This window comes from Acyrthosiphon pisum, chromosome A1 (genome assembly GCF_005508785.2).
Source record: "Acyrthosiphon pisum isolate AL4f chromosome A1, pea_aphid_22Mar2018_4r6ur, whole genome shotgun sequence".
Taxonomy (NCBI): Eukaryota; Metazoa; Arthropoda; class Insecta; order Hemiptera; family Aphididae; genus Acyrthosiphon; species Acyrthosiphon pisum.
Window position 1 is genome coordinate 45378799 of NC_042494.1, and position 20782 is coordinate 45399580.

The 20782-nt window shown below is 27.9% G+C and overlaps 2 protein-coding genes across 5 annotated transcripts; both read right to left on the reverse strand.

Annotated features, from left to right (window-relative positions):
• Nucleotides 1-4798: 4798 nt before the first annotated feature.
• LOC100160562 (CG4239-like) lies at nt 4799-8641 on the reverse strand. 3 transcript variants are annotated; one of them, XM_008186371.3, is made up of 9 exons: nt 8324-8640; nt 7874-8144; nt 7669-7804; nt 7436-7592; nt 7242-7337; nt 7099-7187; nt 6938-7025; nt 6745-6865; nt 4799-5457 (listed from the first exon to the last, which is right to left on the reverse strand). In XM_008186371.3, exons 3-9 carry the CDS (start codon nt 7787-7789, stop codon nt 5305-5307), a joined length of 825 nt encoding a protein of 274 aa, XP_008184593.1. In that variant the 5' UTR covers nt 7790-7804; nt 7874-8144; nt 8324-8640; the 3' UTR covers nt 4799-5304.
• Nucleotides 8642-11807: 3166 nt separating this feature from the next.
• On the reverse strand, nt 11808-18829 carry LOC107884145. Of its 2 annotated transcripts, XM_029487128.1 has the most exons (6): nt 17830-18829; nt 17631-17718; nt 16025-16124; nt 15842-15961; nt 12917-13075; nt 11808-12831 (listed from the first exon to the last, which is right to left on the reverse strand). In XM_029487128.1, exons 1-6 carry the CDS (start codon nt 18551-18553, stop codon nt 12769-12771), a joined length of 1254 nt encoding a protein of 417 aa, XP_029342988.1. In that variant the 5' UTR covers nt 18554-18829; the 3' UTR covers nt 11808-12768. The 2 variants fall into 2 exon arrangements, with proteins under 2 accessions (XP_029342988.1, XP_029342987.1); XM_029487127.1 differs by having other exon boundaries at nt 15842-16124.
• Nucleotides 18830-20782: the final 1953 nt, after the last annotated feature.

Here is a 20782-nt window from a genome sequence, read left to right on the forward strand (position 1 = left end):
TCAGTGGGTTGATATAAGAATTGAATGATAACTTATACCGCCCTCAAACCGCAACATATCCAAATAGATGAAACGTCGGAAAATCAATATAAACAGTGATAGGTCGGTGATCGTAAAAATGTAAATAAATAATTATTTATACCTAAACATATTATATTGTATTACGTAAAACCGTGAGCAACATATTGTTTTGCTATAGATCACTCAATATTCTGACAAAAAGATTCTGCTAAATTCTTGGGAGACACTACAAAATGGACCTGGCAAACAAACGCATAATCTAACCTACCTATAGTCATATGTTGTAAATACCGTATCACCAAACCAATTTGAATTTATGGTAAATAAAACATTAGAGGTATAACAACTAACAAGAATATCTTACCACGGTGTTTCATCAAATTTTTTTTTAAATCTTATTGATTGGTGATTTTGGAAAATTATCAGGTACCTATACAGCCATGAATAGGTATAATATATAAGAGATCCACTGCCATAGTTGTTATATTGTCATATTGATACTATTATATTAGCATTTAAAGTTTAATTTAGTCAAGCCATTTCGTTCTTTACTATTGAGTACGCTATACCATTATTATTCACAAACCAAAAATTAATTTTTCATAATATTGCGTTTGTATATAATAATATATGCTAACATATGATGACGGTATGACGGCAGTTTGACACCAAAGACAAAACTTCTTTAAAACATGTTCTCTGGTTCGGTGTTTTAATCACGCCTCTCATTACTAGAAAATAATATGTATTTAAACATTTCGGGTGACACACGATTTCGCACAGTACCTACCTATTCCTTTTTTATCTACACAATTCCGCAAATTTTCATCACAAAATATATTTATTTTTTTATTTTCCCTGCGAATGTCATGTATATGGAATGTATATAAAAGCTTCTGCGACGTTGCCAGTTATAGTAAAAAATATATATAACAATACGATTATTTGTTTTAACATTGAATTGTATTAAAAATTAAAACAAAGTAGTTCAGATAAAATATAACTAATGTAATAAAATAAATAATTAATAATAAAGTACCTATATATTATATTATATATAAAATGATGAGTTGATTTCAATTGTGTCCCTTAATAGTTAATATCAACGACTAATTTGAAACCAAAATGAATAATAGAAGCTTGATTTATATATTATATAAAAGAAATAATAACGATTATTTGTTTTAAAATTCATATTTTTTCAGTTTACATAATTATTTTTGTGATCTTTAAAACAATTCAACAATGCTTTTACATTTGAATAAAATAAATAAGGATATTGTATAACTAGGTAAAACTATAACTGAAGTGATTATGTGAACATTATCGTGTCTATGGCCCATGATAGAGGCAATCAATTTTAGGACACGCTCTGGCAAACGTTAGTAAACTATTCAACCATGATAATTAATATTATTAGGTAAAAAGTATAAACGACGTCATAACGCGTTATGTTCGTACCTTATATGGTAAAGAAAAACAGCAAGAGAATACTTCTGGTTCAGATCGATAATCATTACGATTTTATAATAAATAAATAGATTTACTTTAAATACTGTCGGCTTGTCGGTAAAAAATAATAAACATTGACGTTATAAATTAATTATTTTATACTTAAAGCTAAACATAAATGTAATGATGCAGGAAAAAATTATATAGAGTTATTTAGTTAAATTACCTTAAGGTATACTATTTTCAACCATGATATTAGAGATATTGTATATTTGTACTATTAGACAACTTACTATAGCCATGTTAGATTATAAATATCATAAAGCAATAAATTGAAATTAACTAACGGTTTCTTGAAAATAATATTTTATTTATCATCGTGCAAGTCTATATTATTTCACTTAATTTAATTTAATAAAAAAATACCTACCCTGGTTATTAAAATAAAATACATATACAGGTAGAAATTCTATATTAACGAGCTATGCATGCGGAAAAATAGCGATGACATTCTTATACAAATAAATCTGTGCTACAACTAAAATTTACTAAATCAACGAACTTGATATGTATCATTGTTGGAAGTTAAGAAATTGATTTCATAGCTGTGGATCTATATAGTCAAAATGAATCTATTATAGTGTATGTTGGTATATTATTATTTAACCATTATTTTAAACACTTTTGTTAATGATTTTTTTTTCATCATACTAAATGGCCAATAAACCACCGTAGCTAATATATTTTTTATTGGTCAAGATTAAAGGAAATCTGTGGCTACCGACAGTTTTCTCCACGTCATCCGTGCTATCCGATTCTCGATCAAACCGTTTTCGCTTTGAAAAGAAAATCGATTTTCTTATTTTGTTTTAATTTAAAAACGAATAACCCTGGATACTTAAAAATTGTATATTATAGACTTTTGACATTTTTGATTTTTTCTATAAACCTAGACGAAAAATTTTTCGCTCAGTCAAAAAGTTTGAGAATTGAATAATTCAAGGTTCCTTATAAAATATAAAGTCATAACTCATAAGTAGTTTATACTGAAACTAAATAATCTAAATCCTATATAAAACAACATTTTTTTTTAAAAAATAAAGATTTTAGTTATTTTGTTGTAATTTAAAAATATTATTCATGAAGATTTAAGACTTTTACGTATATTATTATACTTTATGTAGGTACCTACATCATTTTTTTTCAAAACATTTAGATTAACTTTATGCTATTGCCTATTTGACCATTTCGACCACCACAATACTGTATTTTGCACGATCGTCGATCAGGTAGTAAAAACTATGAATTATAATTTGCACAACAATTCAAATCGAACATTCTTTCGATAATAGTTTCGGTAGTAGAGTATTTATAAGATATTAAAAATTTAAGATACCTATGAGAAGCTAATAACACAGATATACAGAATATTCCATTTTAGATTTTGAACGGTTATGTCTCTAACCTATTCTACAGTACGCGAATACGCCACATTATTCAGTACCTATTGAATTTAAAGCTACCTACCTATATCTAATAACAATAATATAATATGAAAAACATAATACCTACCTATACCTACAAGGCTATAAATTATAATCCATATAATATTATTATAATGCATTATAAAATCGAGTACAAATTCGATTTCTTTTGCACTCAGCCTATGTTTTCAAAATAGATCACATTCGCCATGATTACTCCCCTATGTAAAATGTAACGCGAGTTGAATATTATTACTTACCTCACTTTTCTCACGACATCATGAAGAGGACATTTGATTTCTTTCATCTATTCTTGATGGCTCCATCACTTTGTCCAACAAGCCACCAATAAATTTATTTGATTGATGTCTGTTATAATGTTGAACTTCCAAGTTCATAGTGGTGAATGTATCACACCCTTAAGGCCTTAATAATGCCATTATAACTAAATTAAAATTTAATTATTTATTTGTGTAGATTTTTTATCAATGTTAAAAATTATAAATTGTTACTACCATACCTACTATGCGTCTATGACCTATGTATATATACACTAAACAGAGTGTATAAGAATAGCTTAGTTGAAAAATGAAATAACTTTTATAACTTAATTTTTTTTTTATTTGTTAGACTTTCTATTACATTTTAATATACCCTATAATTTAGTCTATACAGTATACAGTATGTCAGTATACAGTATACAGTATACAGTATACCTACATATTAAAATATTACTTGAAATTGCCGTCTGGCAATAATATTTTAAAATAAATAAAATAATTTTTGTCAAAATTTGATTAATTCTGGGGACCCAAGCGAAAAATAATATTTTGAGGCTTGTCAAAAGAAATATTTACTTATTTTTATCAAAATCAAATTTATTATTAATTAGGTACAGTACATATTATATAATTTATAAAATAAATCTTTAGCTTTCCAAATAATTCTTGTAATATTAATTATTATTATTATACATCTAATACCTTATCTAGTCATCAGCACATGGTTCCTAATAGGCTATTATGTTTATGCTCTTCAGAATTCATGATACTTTGGTATCAATAATATCGGGGACCCCTACTATGTTCTAAAATTACGGGTCCCAAGTGCAACAGAGTTTGCGGTTATCCGGCCCTGTTTAGAAGTATAACCTATCGTGTATGCTCGTTTACAAATATCTATAAAATACCAAACAAAAAGGAATAACATAGTTTTAATCAAACATCTGTATCAAAATCTTAAAAAAAATGAGATAAGCAACCATAGTAGGGTCCGAGCTCTATGTATTTGTCGGTTAGCTTGAACAACTTCAATAATTCGATTACTTCAATAATCTCCTTTGTAAGCTTGTAAATTATTTTTGGTACTTTTAATAGTAGATGTTGCTTGTACAGAAAACAAAAATGAAATTTCATTATTGAATGGCAAGCGGAATAATAGTGCTCGTGCATTTGAAAGCTTTAATGGTAATTTATCTTATAAACCATATTGTATAAACCCCTTTACTTTTTATCAGTCAATATTTAGTTTTGAGTTAACCTAATTAAAGCACAAAAATTCAAATGTTTATTGAATTAAAATCGAAAAATTAAAATTAAGCAAATTTGTTTTCTGATTTTGGGATTATGATTATTGATGAGCCTCAAGTTATGTTTTAACATTGACTGTGAACTTTGTTTTCAATATTTTGACTTATACAATGCTTTGAAATAAAAAAAATCTTATAACATTATTCATGTTACTACTTACTAGTCATATCCATAAGTCATAACTATTATTAAAGTATAAGTTCAATGTCACAACAAACAAAACATATTAGGTAATAGATTTCAATTAAATAGTTTTTATATATATATATATATATATTTTTCTGAGAATAATAAAATAATTTTATGATATAGAAAGTCCTGTTAGTTTCAACAATTTATTAATATTACATTTAATTATCAATATTAAATACAACAAAAATAATAGGTATATTTAAAAAAAAACTGATTTTATAATTAATAGTCAATTGGGGAACATTATGATTTGTTTTTGTGCAAGAAAAATGCATTGACTATACTCTATTCAACTTAAGAGTACACCGGGCGGTCGACGAAAACACGTCATGTTCACACATGGTTCCCCACCACTGATACACAGCGATGGCGGTAATAATAACACAGTACACGTTGGCGTAAAATTGTTTCAGAATGATCAATCATGGGGTTACGGCAACATACGGCAGTCAGTAGCACATGCGCAAACTGGTGTACTCTTAACTTGAATAGAGTATAGATATAAAATAATACATCACATAGTGAATTTTATAAATATTTAAACATTAACCAAATTCCATTCATGGTTAATCTTTCTTTTTTGTATCTACTTTGTCGTCTTTGGTATTTTTGAACGCTTTAGTAGTATAATCAAATATACCTCCAAAGAATATTGCGCATATCAAGTTTTCAAATGGTAACATTGGCTCATGTATTCCCAAAATCATTGAAGAGAATACCTTGAAAATAATAAGATATATTATTTAAAATACTTTTGAATTCATTGTATAATATACTATAAATATAGAAATGATTCACCAACTAATGACTATAAATATGTACTAAAATTTAATAAAAATAAATTAGTTTTGAAACTACTAAGTTGCTTAGGGTTTTATATATTTTATAAAATGTTTAACGAGCATTGATGTGTGTATACATTTTTACTATAAATATTTTTTCTTTATTTTATAAGGTGATATCTTATAAACCAGTGTATTTATTATATTATTATATAGTATATACGCTTCTTTATGATATATTTATACATTGTTGCTAAAGATATGGTGATAAAAATGAGACAATAATATGTCATTGCCCCAAATTTATATTTTTTTTTCGATTTCTAATCATCATTCCTAGTAACACCTCTGTATTATTTATTTAGTCCTCAAAGGGTTAAATCTATAAATACTTGATATTTTATATAAAAAAACCATTAGTTATTAATTTTTTAGAATTTCCTTCACTCTGTTGAACAAAAAAATTATGATTTTTGATGCTTTTATTGATAAGCATAGTTTTCTGTTTGAAATTGAAATAGAAAATAATAATAATAATAATATTCAGTGGATATTGATATATAAAATATCAAACAAACTGGATATTTGGTAGCAAGTTTATGAATTATTACTATTGTTATTATTATAGTTAGTAAAATAACTTAACAATACAATAATTAACTTTTGTACTTCCAAAGTTTAACTTTAAATTATCAAATTGAATAATAGTTTGTTTAACTTGTGCAACAATATTTTGAGAACTATTCTCTAAAATCTAAATGAATATCCAACTAAATATATGGTAAAAATTTGAAAATTAAACGTCAATGGAGTATTTGTAATATAAAGGTATTTTAAATAAATAACAAAACAAATAGAAACTTAATACTACTATAAAATTACATAGTTGGTGTATCATTTTGTATAGACATTACAGGGCTAATAACTAAATACTAAAGTTATTAATAAGGTGCACAGCAAGGCTCGTTTCATAAGAACAAATATTGCATCTGGCTCAGGTATTTAAATTTAAATTACTTAAATTGATGAAAGTTAAAACAAAAAGGACAATGCTTGTGCCAGTGATACTTAAGGACTTAAACAATGTCAAATTAATAGCAGAGTATGTGTATTGTGTCCAAGTGAAACATGTCTTATTTTTGAAAGAGATAATTTCAGATTTTCACACTTCTAGATGTTTAATTTAATTAAATTTGGGCATTATTTATAATATATTTAACAAACCTTGAAGTATATGAAGAAACCAATGACAAAAACATAAACAAAAGCATGTGGAGCTGATATTAAATCACTTTTAATATCGAGTACAAACACCACGGACGCTATAATGCATGCTTTGGTAGTACTGCAAGAAATAAATATAATAAAATAATATTATAATACAATTTAAAAAATAGCACAAATATGTTTTACATACAAACTGGGTTGTAATGTCTCAATAGATGTGGGTGTCCATACTCCTCTTAAAAGTCTTTCAATAATTTTTGTAAATGAAGCACCATTTCCTGGAATTAATAAACGGTTTGTACAATGTTGTTTAAGAAAATTATAAGATGACAAATATATAAGTTTGAATACCTTTAAGGGTACCAATTAAAACCATTATTATGTAGGCATTGGGATAGAGTTTAGCCGCATGCAATACACCATCATGGACCTTTTTGCAACTGAAAATGACATATTTGTTATAAGAATACAATGACATTAATGTAAATACATACCGATATATTTCTTTCATAACAGAAAACACTAATTTCACAGGAAGAAACTTTGCAATACTGTATCCAATATCAAATGGCGTGTAAAAAACTAGATACCTGAGGAAAATCAGTATGATTTAACAGATAGAGAATACCAAGTTTATGTCTACTGATTAAAACGATTATTATTTATTATTATATTTTACAGTTATTACCAAACGGCTGTAGCAATCAAAAGTTGTTGAGTGTTTTTGAGCGGTGCTAAAGGGGGTTCGCCAAGAAGAGCAGCACTCAGCATGCCTCCAGCAAAGACGACCAGCATCGTGGACAGCCAACAGGAAATGGGATGCTTGCGTGAAAACGCCAGTGCACCTGTGGAAAGTGACACATACACACACAGGGGTAAGTAATGACACTTGCCAGTTTAAAGCATTCGTTCCACTATTACCTGGACCGAGGTCATCACGGACGTGAAGCGCACAGAGCACACTATGCGCAACGTCAAAGTATGGGTACATCTTCCATTTGGTCACTTGGCTGGCAAACTCCAAAAACGATTCGGCGTCCATGTTCCAAATTTCGACCTATATCACCACATATAATAAAACATTAATATTATAACCTGAGTGTATCACTCAATCTATAGAGTATACCTAGCACTACAGTTGTCGTGATCTCCAATGGCGTACCTACCAATAATCGTGTCGTGTTCTGTGCGTTGCACTGTCAGCGTTTACCCGGCGAATTATCTATCGTTAAACGGGCAGACCTGCCAGCAGATCGCGAGATAATTATAGCACAATGCCCCGGCGAGTAGGCGTACCGTCGGTGTATTAATAAATTATAAAACTCGCGACAAACGACGACGACGTCTGCGATGCGCGCTGCGGACGACACTCGCGGTGTCGCGATGGCGTTCAGGCGCTATATAAAAATAATAATAATAACAAATAAACACTCACGAAGTCTTCTTCAGCTGCAGTTTTCGACTGCCGTAAATATTAAATGATAATAATTAATATTAAATAATGAACAGCGGTGCAGTTGTGCACTGCACCGCCGACAATTGTCAAAGAAAAACAACTGTTAATACTAATAGTTACCAGGCCGGGGCACAGGGCATTGATTACTTAACATCACACCTACTATTATGACAGCATAGATCTATTTTTTACTCATTTACTGTCATAGATAAAGATGAGCAGTGGGCATTAGTATATTAACCGTGAGAAGTTACACTACAGAGACAGAGTACTTGAGAAGTTGAGTGTTTGTCTCTTGGCTGTTTTTATTTTTTTTACATAGCACATTAGAAATTAGATCATAATATACTATACTATATTATGATCTAAGCATTCTAAGCATACCACATATGGCACAATGGCACGAAATCATACCACAGACGTAGCAGACAGTCTGCCCAGAATAAGTTAATATATGCTCATACCGTATACGTCCGTGGAACTATACAAAGTATAGATACTAATATCATAGAACATTAGAACAATATTATACCATAGAGTAACTATTACTCTATGTATTATACACAGATATAATATAAAAATACCATATTTTTATATATCTGTGATTACAGTGATAATACTATATTATTATCTCCATGACTCCATGATTATAGCAAGCGCATGGTCAGCTGCTGTTATCACTAAACTGCTGCCACCAACAGATAACTAACTACCGCAGAATAGAGTGCACAGATTGCTATACTACTAATAATAAATAATAATCTCTATCAAGGTGCTCTACCACAGAATAAATTTTCATAATATAATCTGTACCAAGATGTTGAGAAGATCATCTTTAATAATAATTAAATTTAAATTATATAGATTTAGTAAGAGCTTTAGGTAGAAAATATTTAACTAGGTACTTCTTAATTGGCCTATTAGTTGCTTACCTATTCTGATTATGGCATTTTTTTATAATATAATCTTTGTTTTGTTTTAAATTCAAATTTAATACTATTATACAGTGATCCACTTGTACCCTACTATACAGCAGAGCGACATCCACTTACACACCTTTTTTTGTTTTTGCTGTTGGTAGAAAAACTTGTGTGAAATATTCTATTAAAATTTTTAATCTAATTTACCGATGAAAATCCAATATCGTAAAAATTTTAAATTCAAACACTCTTAAAAAACTAATATTACTTTCCAGTAAACTTTCTTTTTTTTGTTTTAGGTAGGGAAATTTGAAGGGAATGAAAAAAATTATCTACGAAAATATCTAATGTTAGCTATAAAAGGAAAAACATTTATGAATTCATAACTAAAAAATAGTTTGAACATTTTAGAAAATGTGATGAATTATGTCAAAAATTGAACTTTAAATGCATATAAAAAATAACTGAGCCTTTGTATCTTTAATATTTTTGAACTTTCATTAATGAAATTTACGAGAAACCAGAATTACATCTCATCATATTTTTTTAAGTGGAAAAGTTTTTATCGAGAATAATTTTTAAGAAATATACATATTTCTAAAACTAGCTGAAAATAAGTCAAAACTGTTATGTATAGGTATACATTGAAATGAAAATTTCAAAGATCTGTGAACTGTTGTTATTAGTTTTTGAGTTACACCAAAAAAATAAAATCGAATTTTTCAAAAATTGGTATTGTATAAAAATTACCACTTTTTTTTTCTTAACGCTTTTTAAACTTACTTCAAATTTTCAATTTTGATTTTTGACACCCCAAAAGTACTAACTTGATCCACTTTTCTATCAGAAAAGATGCTGATTTTGAAAATCGGAGTAATTTTAGAATCCTAAATGTTGCTGACTAACAGGAAAAAAAAACACCCAACAATGTAAAATTATACATTCTTTTGCTCTGGTCATAATATACAATTTTAATAGAAGATTTCACTTAAGTTTATCTAGCTATAAAAAAATAAAGGTTACTTAAATTGAGCATTAATTTTTATGAGCTTTTGAACTTATAATTTTTACGATATTTGATATTCAGCGGTAAATTATTAATCGATTTTTGATATTTTGTTGTATTTTTAAAAACGAATAATTCAAGATACATGAAATTTTCACCAGATTTATATTTGCATTTTTATACTGCAATTTTCAATCTATTTTAAAATATTCATAGCCATATCATTTTTCAAATTGTTCAGTATTATTTTTAGAAATTCATAAAAGTTTTTCTTTTCATAGCTAACATAAGAAATTTTAATAGAAGTTTCCCAACAAGTTTTTCCACCTCTATCAAATGAGTTCACCGGAAAGTCACGCTATTATTATAGCAATGAGATATTTCGATTTCTATAAACATTTTTTTTTACTATTAAATTTGATTATTTATACAAGTATAAAACAATGTCTCCACTCAGAACCGTTTTTCGTATGCAATGATTTATTGTTGAATTCAATACAACACATCCATTACAACAACACGCTTGACAACTACTGAACACCAGAGTGGTACCCACTTGACCACCTTTTTTAATATTTAATTTATAAAATATTGATGTTAGGTGATATCAGCATGGTTATGAACTATGGTTCAATAACAATTTAAGATTTATTTCAAATTTAAAGTGAATATTACCAGAAAATCAGATTACGTACCAGCTAAATGACATTTGATTATTAAAAAGTAGAATAAAGTAAAGTTACGATGTTGGTTAATTACTAAATTACGTATTTAGATACATCATACGATTTAAAGGCTTTGTTCAATTTAAACCAAATCCAAATATTATAACTATAATCTACCAATTTCATTTTGTGAGAAAGTCCAGAGGCGTCATTTAGGAGCTGTCTATTTGTAGGGGCGTACGCAAGATTTTTAAATGGGGGCCCCTCCGGTTTGATTACAAAATGAATTACAATTTTATTTTTATTTGGTCATGTCTATTAATTGCAGATGTCTGATGTTTAGTTGAGATACTATTTCGTACTGTATACCGTACTATTTCCACGGTTTTGGATGAACATTAGAGGTCTACCTACCACGCAACTTCGATACCTATTTAATTAAATACTGACTGGCAAAATACTTGGAATTTGGACTATCTACCGTGCAAGTTAATACCTATTGTATTATATAATTTGCGTTCTTGTTTACCTAATAATGTATATTATACTATGTGGATATTATTATATGAGGATAGCAGCCTATATTTTCCCTTTCGTTATAATGTGATTATAATATTATGTTATGGACTATTGGACTCAGTAAACAAATTCCATGATGAAATTTTAATATTGTAATATACTAATATACAATAAAAACATAATGTGGTGAGTAGAATACTTCATAGGCGTGCGCACAGGGTATATGCAGGGTATGCCGCTGCATAGTCTGTGACTTTATGTGAGTGGCCCATATATAATATACCAAAGCATTTTTGATAATATCTTCTATATTATAAAAAAAAATAATAAAAATTTTAGTATTCACTTTTCTCGCGACCCGCAAAATAATCTAAACTATTAATACACTAAAGCATAACATGTAGATATTGTTATCTATGTTGCAAGAATAGAATAATTATTATTGTTTTTATAGTTTGTAATCAAAGATCATATTATTATAACTGAGACCGGTATCATGTCATTATCGATGTGTATAATTTAATAAGTATTACTACCATCATTGTTATAATATGGTACTGGTTGGATAGATAAGCTTTAAGTTTTGTTATCTGTGATTTTACCGCCGAACGTTACTGATAGACAATAGAACGTTTACCATGAAAAGTTGAACTGTATTCCGACGAGCCAATGTTTTTTGACATAATTCGTTAATCGTTTAGAGTGTTTAGACAAAATTATTAATTACTTATTTCTACAGCGCGTTGTTTAATATTCTACTGTAAAACTATGTGTGATTTCAGATTCCGAGGGAAGCAAAAAAGCTAAGTTGTATATTTGCAAAAACTTAGATTGTAAAATGTAAATTGAATCCTATATGTGTTTAAAAAATGTTTAACGGCTTAGAATTGTTTTTTAGAATAAACTAAAGAAAGATTAGAATTTGCGAGGGGCCCTATTTTCCTTATTGCATAACCTGCGAATAAAGTCTGCGCACGCCTATGGAATACTTTCATATATGAGATACCTCCACGGCGCTACCCCGTTATAATACGTCATTAGTTGTATTTATTATGAGTTGACCCAGCCGCGACAATGCTTAGCTACTGCTAACTTTTCGGACTTTGGCAAACATAAATTGATTAAATTAACACAGTTGAAAGTTTGATTGAAATTATTGTATTTAATTTAAATTAGATACCTATTCACAAATTCATTATTATTGTTTTACTTTATTATTCTTATTAACTATATCTACTCAGCGCGCGTCCTTCTGATTAAATTAAATTAGTTTTTTTTTTTTTTATTAATTTTATGTACAAAATTTAAATTTTTTTTCAATATATTGAAAAATTTTTGATTTTTGATTACATATTTATGACTAAAAACTAATATCTTACTTTTTCTACTGTTTGTTTTATATAATAATTATACAATTTTCAAGTACTTCAAAATTATTACCTAATACTATAAATATTATGTTTTTTTTGCATATTGTTCTGACAACACCGATATAACTGTATACGTTGTCCGCATAACCTAAACAATGTTACAAAATATGTAAATCAATATAAAATATTGAAATAATAATTAGTTATTTATTAATAACCATGATTACACGTACGCTTGTAAACAGTTCCAAATTCACTACTCTTGTCTTCGTTACTTGCAGTTTCATTTGGTCGGTACTGTTCATTTGCATAGCATACAGGATCATTTTTTTATATTTTAAACTCTTGCCTGACCAATCACCACTATACAATGCAAAATTCATCGAATCTTTCTAAAACGAAATTAAAACTATATAAGTATGTATAAAGTATTAAGTACTGTAGTGATACATTATTTTCTGATGAGATACTGACTAGGTATATTGGCTTTTAAAACAATTTATTTGACGAAACTTATCATAAAACTTATCATATGATTGTGAAAACATATTTCTTTATTATATACTAGCTAGGATTACCCGGTATTCGCCCGGACTATCATTTAATAGATAATATGATTTTATAGTTTTATTTATTGATCAGCAAATGTTAATAATAATAATATATTATTATTTTGGTGACCCAGAAGGATAAAACAGAAATTAAGTCTTGTTATTTTATATGCGTTTTAAGGTTGAACTACGACAGATTTTCAACAAAAATAAATGGGTAAAAGAAAAAAAAAAGATCCAAGTTAAATTAAAAAAAGCAGTTAAGTGGATTTCGCTCTGCTGTACAGTAGATTAGAAGTGGGTCATTGTATAATGGTTGTATTAGACTTGAATTCAATGATATAATATCATTGTATAAGAAAAACGATTCTGAGCGGAGACGCGGTTTGTCAGTCTGGATATTTTATATTTTGTTATTATTTATTTTATCATTTAAGTTGAATTATTAATATTAAAATATTATAATTTTTTATTCGTTTCTATGGTGATAAACAAAGCGTTAGAAATTAAAATCCCATTTTTACCGTTTTTTTCGTAATTTTCGGGTGGTTTTTCCCGTGGTATTAAATAACTATTGAGAAAATCAAAAAATGACCTCTTTAAAGTACCATCTTGATCCAATTTTCTAAAAGATTAAGGTACTATGTGTTGAAATTGAAACACTGCTTCTGGAAGAAATTTCGTATACAGGATATGAAAATAAAAAAAAAATAAAATAAAATAAAATAAACAACATTGTAAAAACAATAGCTTCCTCGCTCCGCTCAGAATATAAAATAAACATCATTGTAAAAACAATAGCTTCCTCGCTTCGCTCAGAATCTAAAAAAATATTAAAAGAGATTCATCAAGTAAAAAATGATTTAAAAATATGAAGATTCGAAGAAAGAAATCGACGAGATCACGCTTTTCTACGATATATCTTGCGTATAATGGGAAATTTCAAGAGCTTAATCAAAAGTATCAATGCTTTTATGAAATTTTCCATTTTTTTTTTATGGGATACGTCAACGATTTTTTGGGAAATTAATTCTTTTCTGTGAAATATTAAGCCTCCAATGGATCTTATTAGTATGTCATAGACTTAATGAATAATATCGACGATTTTATTGGAAAATATTATTGTTTTTGAGGAAGTATTAATCGTCTAATGGAAAATTAATTCTTTTATGTGAAATATCTGGGATCCTTCAAGAATTTTATGTGAGATAAATGCACTTCTATAAAATATCAAGTTTCTAATTGTATAAATTAATAATTATTCTAAATAAATGTCATAAATTTAATGAAAAATTTCGAGGATTTTATGGGAAAATTATTGTTTTCGAGGAAATATCAATCCTCTTAATAAAAATGTCATAGATTCAATAAGAATTGACAAGTATTTTATGGGAAATGTCATTAACGCAATTAGAATTGTGTAGTATTATGTTGGAGATTAAGCTTATTTCTAGATTATATCAAGCTTTTGATAGGTAATGTCATGATTTTGATGAGAAATCTTAAGGATCTTATCAAAAATGTTGGCTTTTCTGTGAAATAAGAAGCCTCTTATGGATTTTTTTTTTTTTTTTATTATATTATACATACAATTGAATAAAACAAAAAAATTATATACCTTCAATAAGCATAGCTTGTGTCGAAGGTATAGAGTATAGGATATGCTAGGGTATAGGATTGTAAGAAAATTGTAAATGACTATTTGAAATGTCATGGATTTCATGAAAAATGCCGATGGTTTTATATGAAAATTATTATTTTTGAAGAAATATCAATCCTCTCATGGGAAATGTCTTAGATTTAATAATAATTGACAAGTATATAATGGGAAATGCAAGGGGTTCTGTGAAATATTAAGCTTCTAAAGGGAAATTTCATAGAGCTTATAAGAAGTGTGAAGGATTCTATTTGAAGTGTCATGGATTTAATGAAAAATATCAAGAATTTACTTTATTATTCTTATTAACTACATCTTCTCAGAGCGCGTCTTTCTGATTACATTTAATTAGTTTTTTTGATTATTCTTATGTACTTTTTATGTCTTCACTCGTCACACACAATCGTTTTTCATACCTGTGCAATGATTTATCGTTGAATTCAAATATAACACTTCCATTAAAATTATATGCTCGAATAATAATTGTTGTACCTTCCGTGTTGGTTTCAATTCAGTTAAAACTTCGACAATAAGGGTTTGGGAAGATTGGAGGAATAGAACATTTTTGAGAGTATTTTTAACATAATTGCTTATAATATTTACTCACGCAGAACCCGCCAACGACCTACCCACCTAAAAATGTTCAGCAAATTATAAATAAATACCGCGGGCGCCTAGGTGCATACAACTCCAGTTTACCGTGCTACTAAGACTATAAAGGTTTATAGTCGGGGACACGAAAAGTGACGTGTGATTTTAGCGCCCCCGACTATAGTAAGAACTTTAGGTTGAAAATATTTAACTATCTGTCCACGAAATTGCCTACCTACTCTGACTATAGATTTTTTTTATAAATGTGCTTGTGTTTTTATAAACATTGAATTAGTTATAAGTGATTTAAATTTATACATGAATATTTTTAGTTTTATTAAAATCGTAAAACTACGTACTTGTTCATTAACGTCATTCAGAAAGTAGCAGATAAAATAGATATGCAATATATATATAAATATTGATGTTATAAATCTGAAGTTCGATGGAGATACCAACGAAAAACCATTAAAATAATTCTGGAATATAAAAAAAAAATATTGTAAAAAGGCATGTTTATGTAGACTGAAGTAATATTTAACCATTATTGTTATGCTGGATAGTAATATAATAATTGATGATTCAGCAACTATTTGAAGAAGTATAACTGGTCGAATTACCTTGTAGATATTTTTCATGTTTCTGGAATAAAATATTTATTAATAATGTAATTCGCCATACAATGAACATCTTCACATCGTTCCACCGTAGTCGTAGCATTGACTGAAAACTTAATAACAAGCTATATTCCTATTCACGTTAATGAAGAACGCCGGCGACCGATTTGTGTTCAGGTTTGTGGCTCTACTTCACGGCGCCTGTGCAGATGGTTGATTCAGTGGGGGGATAAATGGGTGTTGCCTGAGTACTGATGACGAAAAATGGTTGATACCAATAGGTTCCTTTTTAACGTGAATCGACTATAGATACATTATATGGGTTGCCTATAGTATAATATAATAATTGCTTCCTACCTATAAAATATTGGCGTTTTTTTTTGGCAAAAATTAGTATAACTTACTTATTGCAATATAAATATTTAAACAATAGGTATCCTTATAAATATAGCCTATAGGCTCAGTGGCACAACAAGTGCTGAAATGTTGGAAGGAGGGATGTAGCCCCCACCTGACATTACTTGAAAAGTAACCCGTGGAGGCGATGCACCCACATCCCCTACAAGTTCACTTAAAAATGTAAAAAAATCATACGAACTAATCAACAAAATCAATTATTTATGTACTCAAGTATTTAACTATACCTTATTTTTTTTTCAAACATTTAACAATAAATAAAATAGATACTAATATTACGTTTTAAAAATTCCATGTAGTTATCAATAAAATTGTAGTCTGGGAGTTATTTTTCCTAGGGTCAGGAATTTTTTTCAGAGGATTTTTATTCCGCTATTACCTATCTCTATGTTATAGTTCAGGGCATAGGTATACTGTAAATTAATGATGTGTAATAATCTTACCAAATACGAAATAATTTGTATCATACCGACATAAATTGTTTCCTTAAAACGAATACAAGCATACAGCTTATGATATTTAGGTACCATATTTATCATAGGCAATATAAAAAAAAATAATAAGAAATACATTTTAATATTTAAAGATTTGTAAATATTTTATGAAAAAATTTAATAATTTATTTTAAGGGGGCTATTATAATTATTGGGGGCTAAGCCCCCAGCCTCCCCCTAGTTGCGCTTATGTTTATGCTGACTGACCGTCTTTGTTCAGAATCTGTTTTAGACGTATACTATGATTCCATCATTCAATTAAAATGTAACTCTTCCGTTCCAGTGACCTATTCAATGATGAGGTAGGTACTCTCAGATTCAGAACCAGCTACTATACAGTATACACTATACAGCAGAGTAAACGTTTAATGTTTTGAAACTGTACAGCTGCAGTATGGTGACATTGTTTGAGGAGAAATCATCAGTATAGGAGAAGTTGGAAACGATACAATTATTTAGTATGGATTCATTGTTAATCGTATTTAAATATTGATATTCAATTATATTTATCACTAGATAGTAATTTATTAGAAGTTATTAAATTAAGAATCACTGAAAATTGTAAGTACTTACATAGGTACTATAATATTATGATTGAGAATTAAATGTGATACACTTACTCAATTACTTTTTGTTGATCCTGAATTATAATTTTGAAATCATTTATTATTTTTGTATCATCGAGTCTGACTGTTGACATTCGGCTATCTAAATACAATAGCCAATATATTGTCATATTAATAGTGAGAAATATAAATGATTTAAATTTTAAATTGGTACTTGTATTATTTCATAAATAAAATGCAATTTGTAACTTACTCATAAATTGATTCTCTACGTTTCCAAGTGTACTAAATGTATTAGCAATAGTTTTTAAATAATACTCGATTGTAATACACATAGATATTAGAAGTATATCGAATATAATAGTAGAATGAGCCCAAACAATAGATATTGTAAGTTCGATGTTGTAATACATTATAAAATTGGCATTGTAGAATTTATCGGGCGCCGGATAAACTAAATTCAATATGTTTGTACGGTAATGGTAAGTCATATTTCTCGCCTCCACTCTTAAATAAGAGTTCTGTACAATGAACGGAGTCAAAATCCAAGCTATGAAAACCACAATCCATAAAATTACAAAAAGTATTAAAAACTGTTTCAATTTCTTTCGGCCAACTTCAAGTATACATCTGCTGTGATACTTGTAGGATAAATATTCGGCGGAAGTTATATGTAAACAATTCCATATGGTATCTGAGTAGCCAATTATATAACTGAGTTTAAAAGTTGGAACTGAAGCTATCAAACACAATGTGAAATATCTCGTTGCCTCATTTATGTCACTCAGGCAGTAGAATATATTTAAAATGCTTGCATATACTGTTGCAGTGAGAATAAATGCTTCGATTACAGCTACGCATTTAAAAACATTATAACCAAACACTTTAGGACTGTGTGAATCCAATATTTGGTATAATCCGATTGTTTTCAATAATTGTATGTTCTCCATTAATTTGGGCTCGTTTTTAAATACCATAGTAAGTTCTTTTCGAGTTAAATCCTAATATTAAACAACATTTATTAATAAAATAATCAACGTCACTATAAGTATTTATTTTATTTTATAATATTAATTTGTTAGTTTTCACTTTTCTCATAAAATAGTTCTGGCCATTAAACGTTATTTAATACCTATGTTCGGTACTTTATAATTGATATTTTAGTATTTCATTATAAAAAATTTTCAATAACTAATATGAAAATGATTATGGTTCTATCACACTTTTAGATTTAAAATATATAATACTTTTAATATTATAAGTTCGAATTTTGACAAAATTTATCAAATTTAAAATAATTATTTTTAGTTAAAGATGTATAAAATGTTCAACTTTTATAGCTAAGGATTTAAAATTTAAAACAAGGTTCCACGTAAATAGGTTAAATATAAATTACTTTATTCACAATAATATCATCAAATGTACTTAGTAATATCATAGGCTGACTGGCTGTTTTCACTCAGAATTGTTTTTCTTATACAATGAGAAACCACCTTTTTTTTATTTCAATTTATTACATTTTTTATTTTTTTTAATATCTATATTGTCCGAATTCAACCATTATAATTATAACATCGATTTTTAATGAAATCTACGTGTCTGATGTCACTTCGGACAAAATTCAACTTTTAAAATAAATTTGAACTAACGATTATTTTTCTGTTATATGATCTTCTTTTCACTCATTATAAAAGTATTTTATTTACTAGTTATGTATAATATGTAAAATTTGTATGTTGGTAATAAGAATATTATGTTTTTTAGGTCTAAAATATCCTTTATTTGTAATTACTATTTTAAAATATTTTAATAATTACTTAAGATACAACCGTGAAATAACGTAAATATATAAATAAAGTAGTTGATAGTAAAACTGTGATAACAAAAATAGTCAGCTAGCTAATATCAGAATGAATAGTTAAGTATTCTATGATACAAATAAATCATTTGGTCGATGATAACTGATTAAATAATAACTTTATTAAATTTATTTACAAATATCTATATTCTATACTATGAGATTAAAACTGGCTTCACTTTTTTCATGTAAAATGTAAAAATGTTCGCTATCTAGTATAATATAAATATCTATACATTTATTAAAGAAAAACCCAGAGGCCGAGGGGGCCGCCCCCCCCCCCTGTGCGCACGCCTATGCATTTAAATGTATTAAATGGTTAATTATTCGTGTCACTTGATTATAGGATACAACAGTTAATAGATACGGTTTTATTTTATAGTGTAGTATAAAAATATAATATTTAGGTTTATAAGTAAACTGAACTATTATAAGTAGTTAATAATTAATGATATAAAAAAAAAAAACCGATCATTTTCATAATATTTCATGTCCATTAATTTGGGTTCGTTTTTCAATACCATATGGTTATTTTCTAGTTAAAACCTAATATTAATCAATATATAACAGTACTTATCTATAATAAATAACACTATAAGTATTTATTTTAGACTTTGGGTGGAATAATGAATGTATTGATTTTACAATGATTGGTTTTATTTCATTTTATTTATTTATTAAATTTTTTTTGTGTTAGTCGTAATTTTTTTGAGCAGTAAAAATGTTTCAATTATCTACTGCACCACATTTTTATAGCAAAGTGAATCTTGTTGGTATCTTGGATTTTGGGCGGCCAGAAGTTAAAAATATCCTTAAACATTTTCTACAGCGTAGAGAAAAAGAAAAAAACAAATTTAGAAAATACTGGAATTTGTACGTTAAACCGGTTATTGGAAAAATTGATTTTGTTTTTTTTGGGTTTAAAATTCCAAAAAATGAATAACCGTAGATAGGTACTGAAAGTTTGATCAACTGTCTATATTATCGTTTTCCATACATGATTTTTTTTTAAACAATTATATTATATCATTGAATTCAAATGTAACACCATCCATTACAGTGACCCACTTGTAACCTAATGTACAGCAGAGCGACATCCACTTACCCACTTTTTTTGTATTCTCGGCGTTGTTGAACACCAATGGGAATATGGGATTTTGACCTCCCCGATGCATCAACTAGATTCACTTTTTCGTCGAACAAGATACTGAAGTTTAAAATCGAAGCATTTTTTCGACTACTTATCGTGTACACAGCAGACACAAAAAATAAAAATAAAAAAAACACACATTATAAAAATCAATATATTCATTGCTCCTCTCAGAATCTAAAATGTAGAATAATATGA

What these genes read in the sequence shown, in the direction of transcription:
- LOC100160562 (XM_008186372.3), bottom strand. Translation starts at nt 7,789, where the DNA reads ATGGACGCCGAATCGTTTTTGGAGTTTGCCAGCCAAGTGACCAAATGG. An exon ending in CCGTGATGACCTCGGTCCAG is followed by an intron (nt 7,593 to 7,668) that starts GTAATAGTGGAA and finishes CACTTTCCACAG; the next exon opens with GTGCACTGGCGTTTTCACGC. An exon ending in TTTAATTGGTACCCTTAAAG is followed by an intron (nt 7,026 to 7,098) that starts GTATTCAAACTT and finishes TATTAATTCCAG; the next exon opens with GAAATGGTGCTTCATTTACA.
- LOC107884145 (XM_029487127.1), bottom strand. Translation starts at nt 18,553, where the DNA reads ATGGTATTTAAAAACGAGCCCAAATTAATGGAGAACATACAATTATTG. An exon ending in GATCAACAAAAAGTAATTGA is followed by an intron (nt 16,125 to 17,630) that starts GTAAGTGTATCA and finishes ATTTTATTCCAG; the next exon opens with AAACATGAAAAATATCTACA. An exon ending in ATTTGGAACTGTTTACAAGC is followed by an intron (nt 12,832 to 12,916) that starts GTACGTGTAATC and finishes AACATTGTTTAG; the next exon opens with GTTATGCGGACAACGTATAC.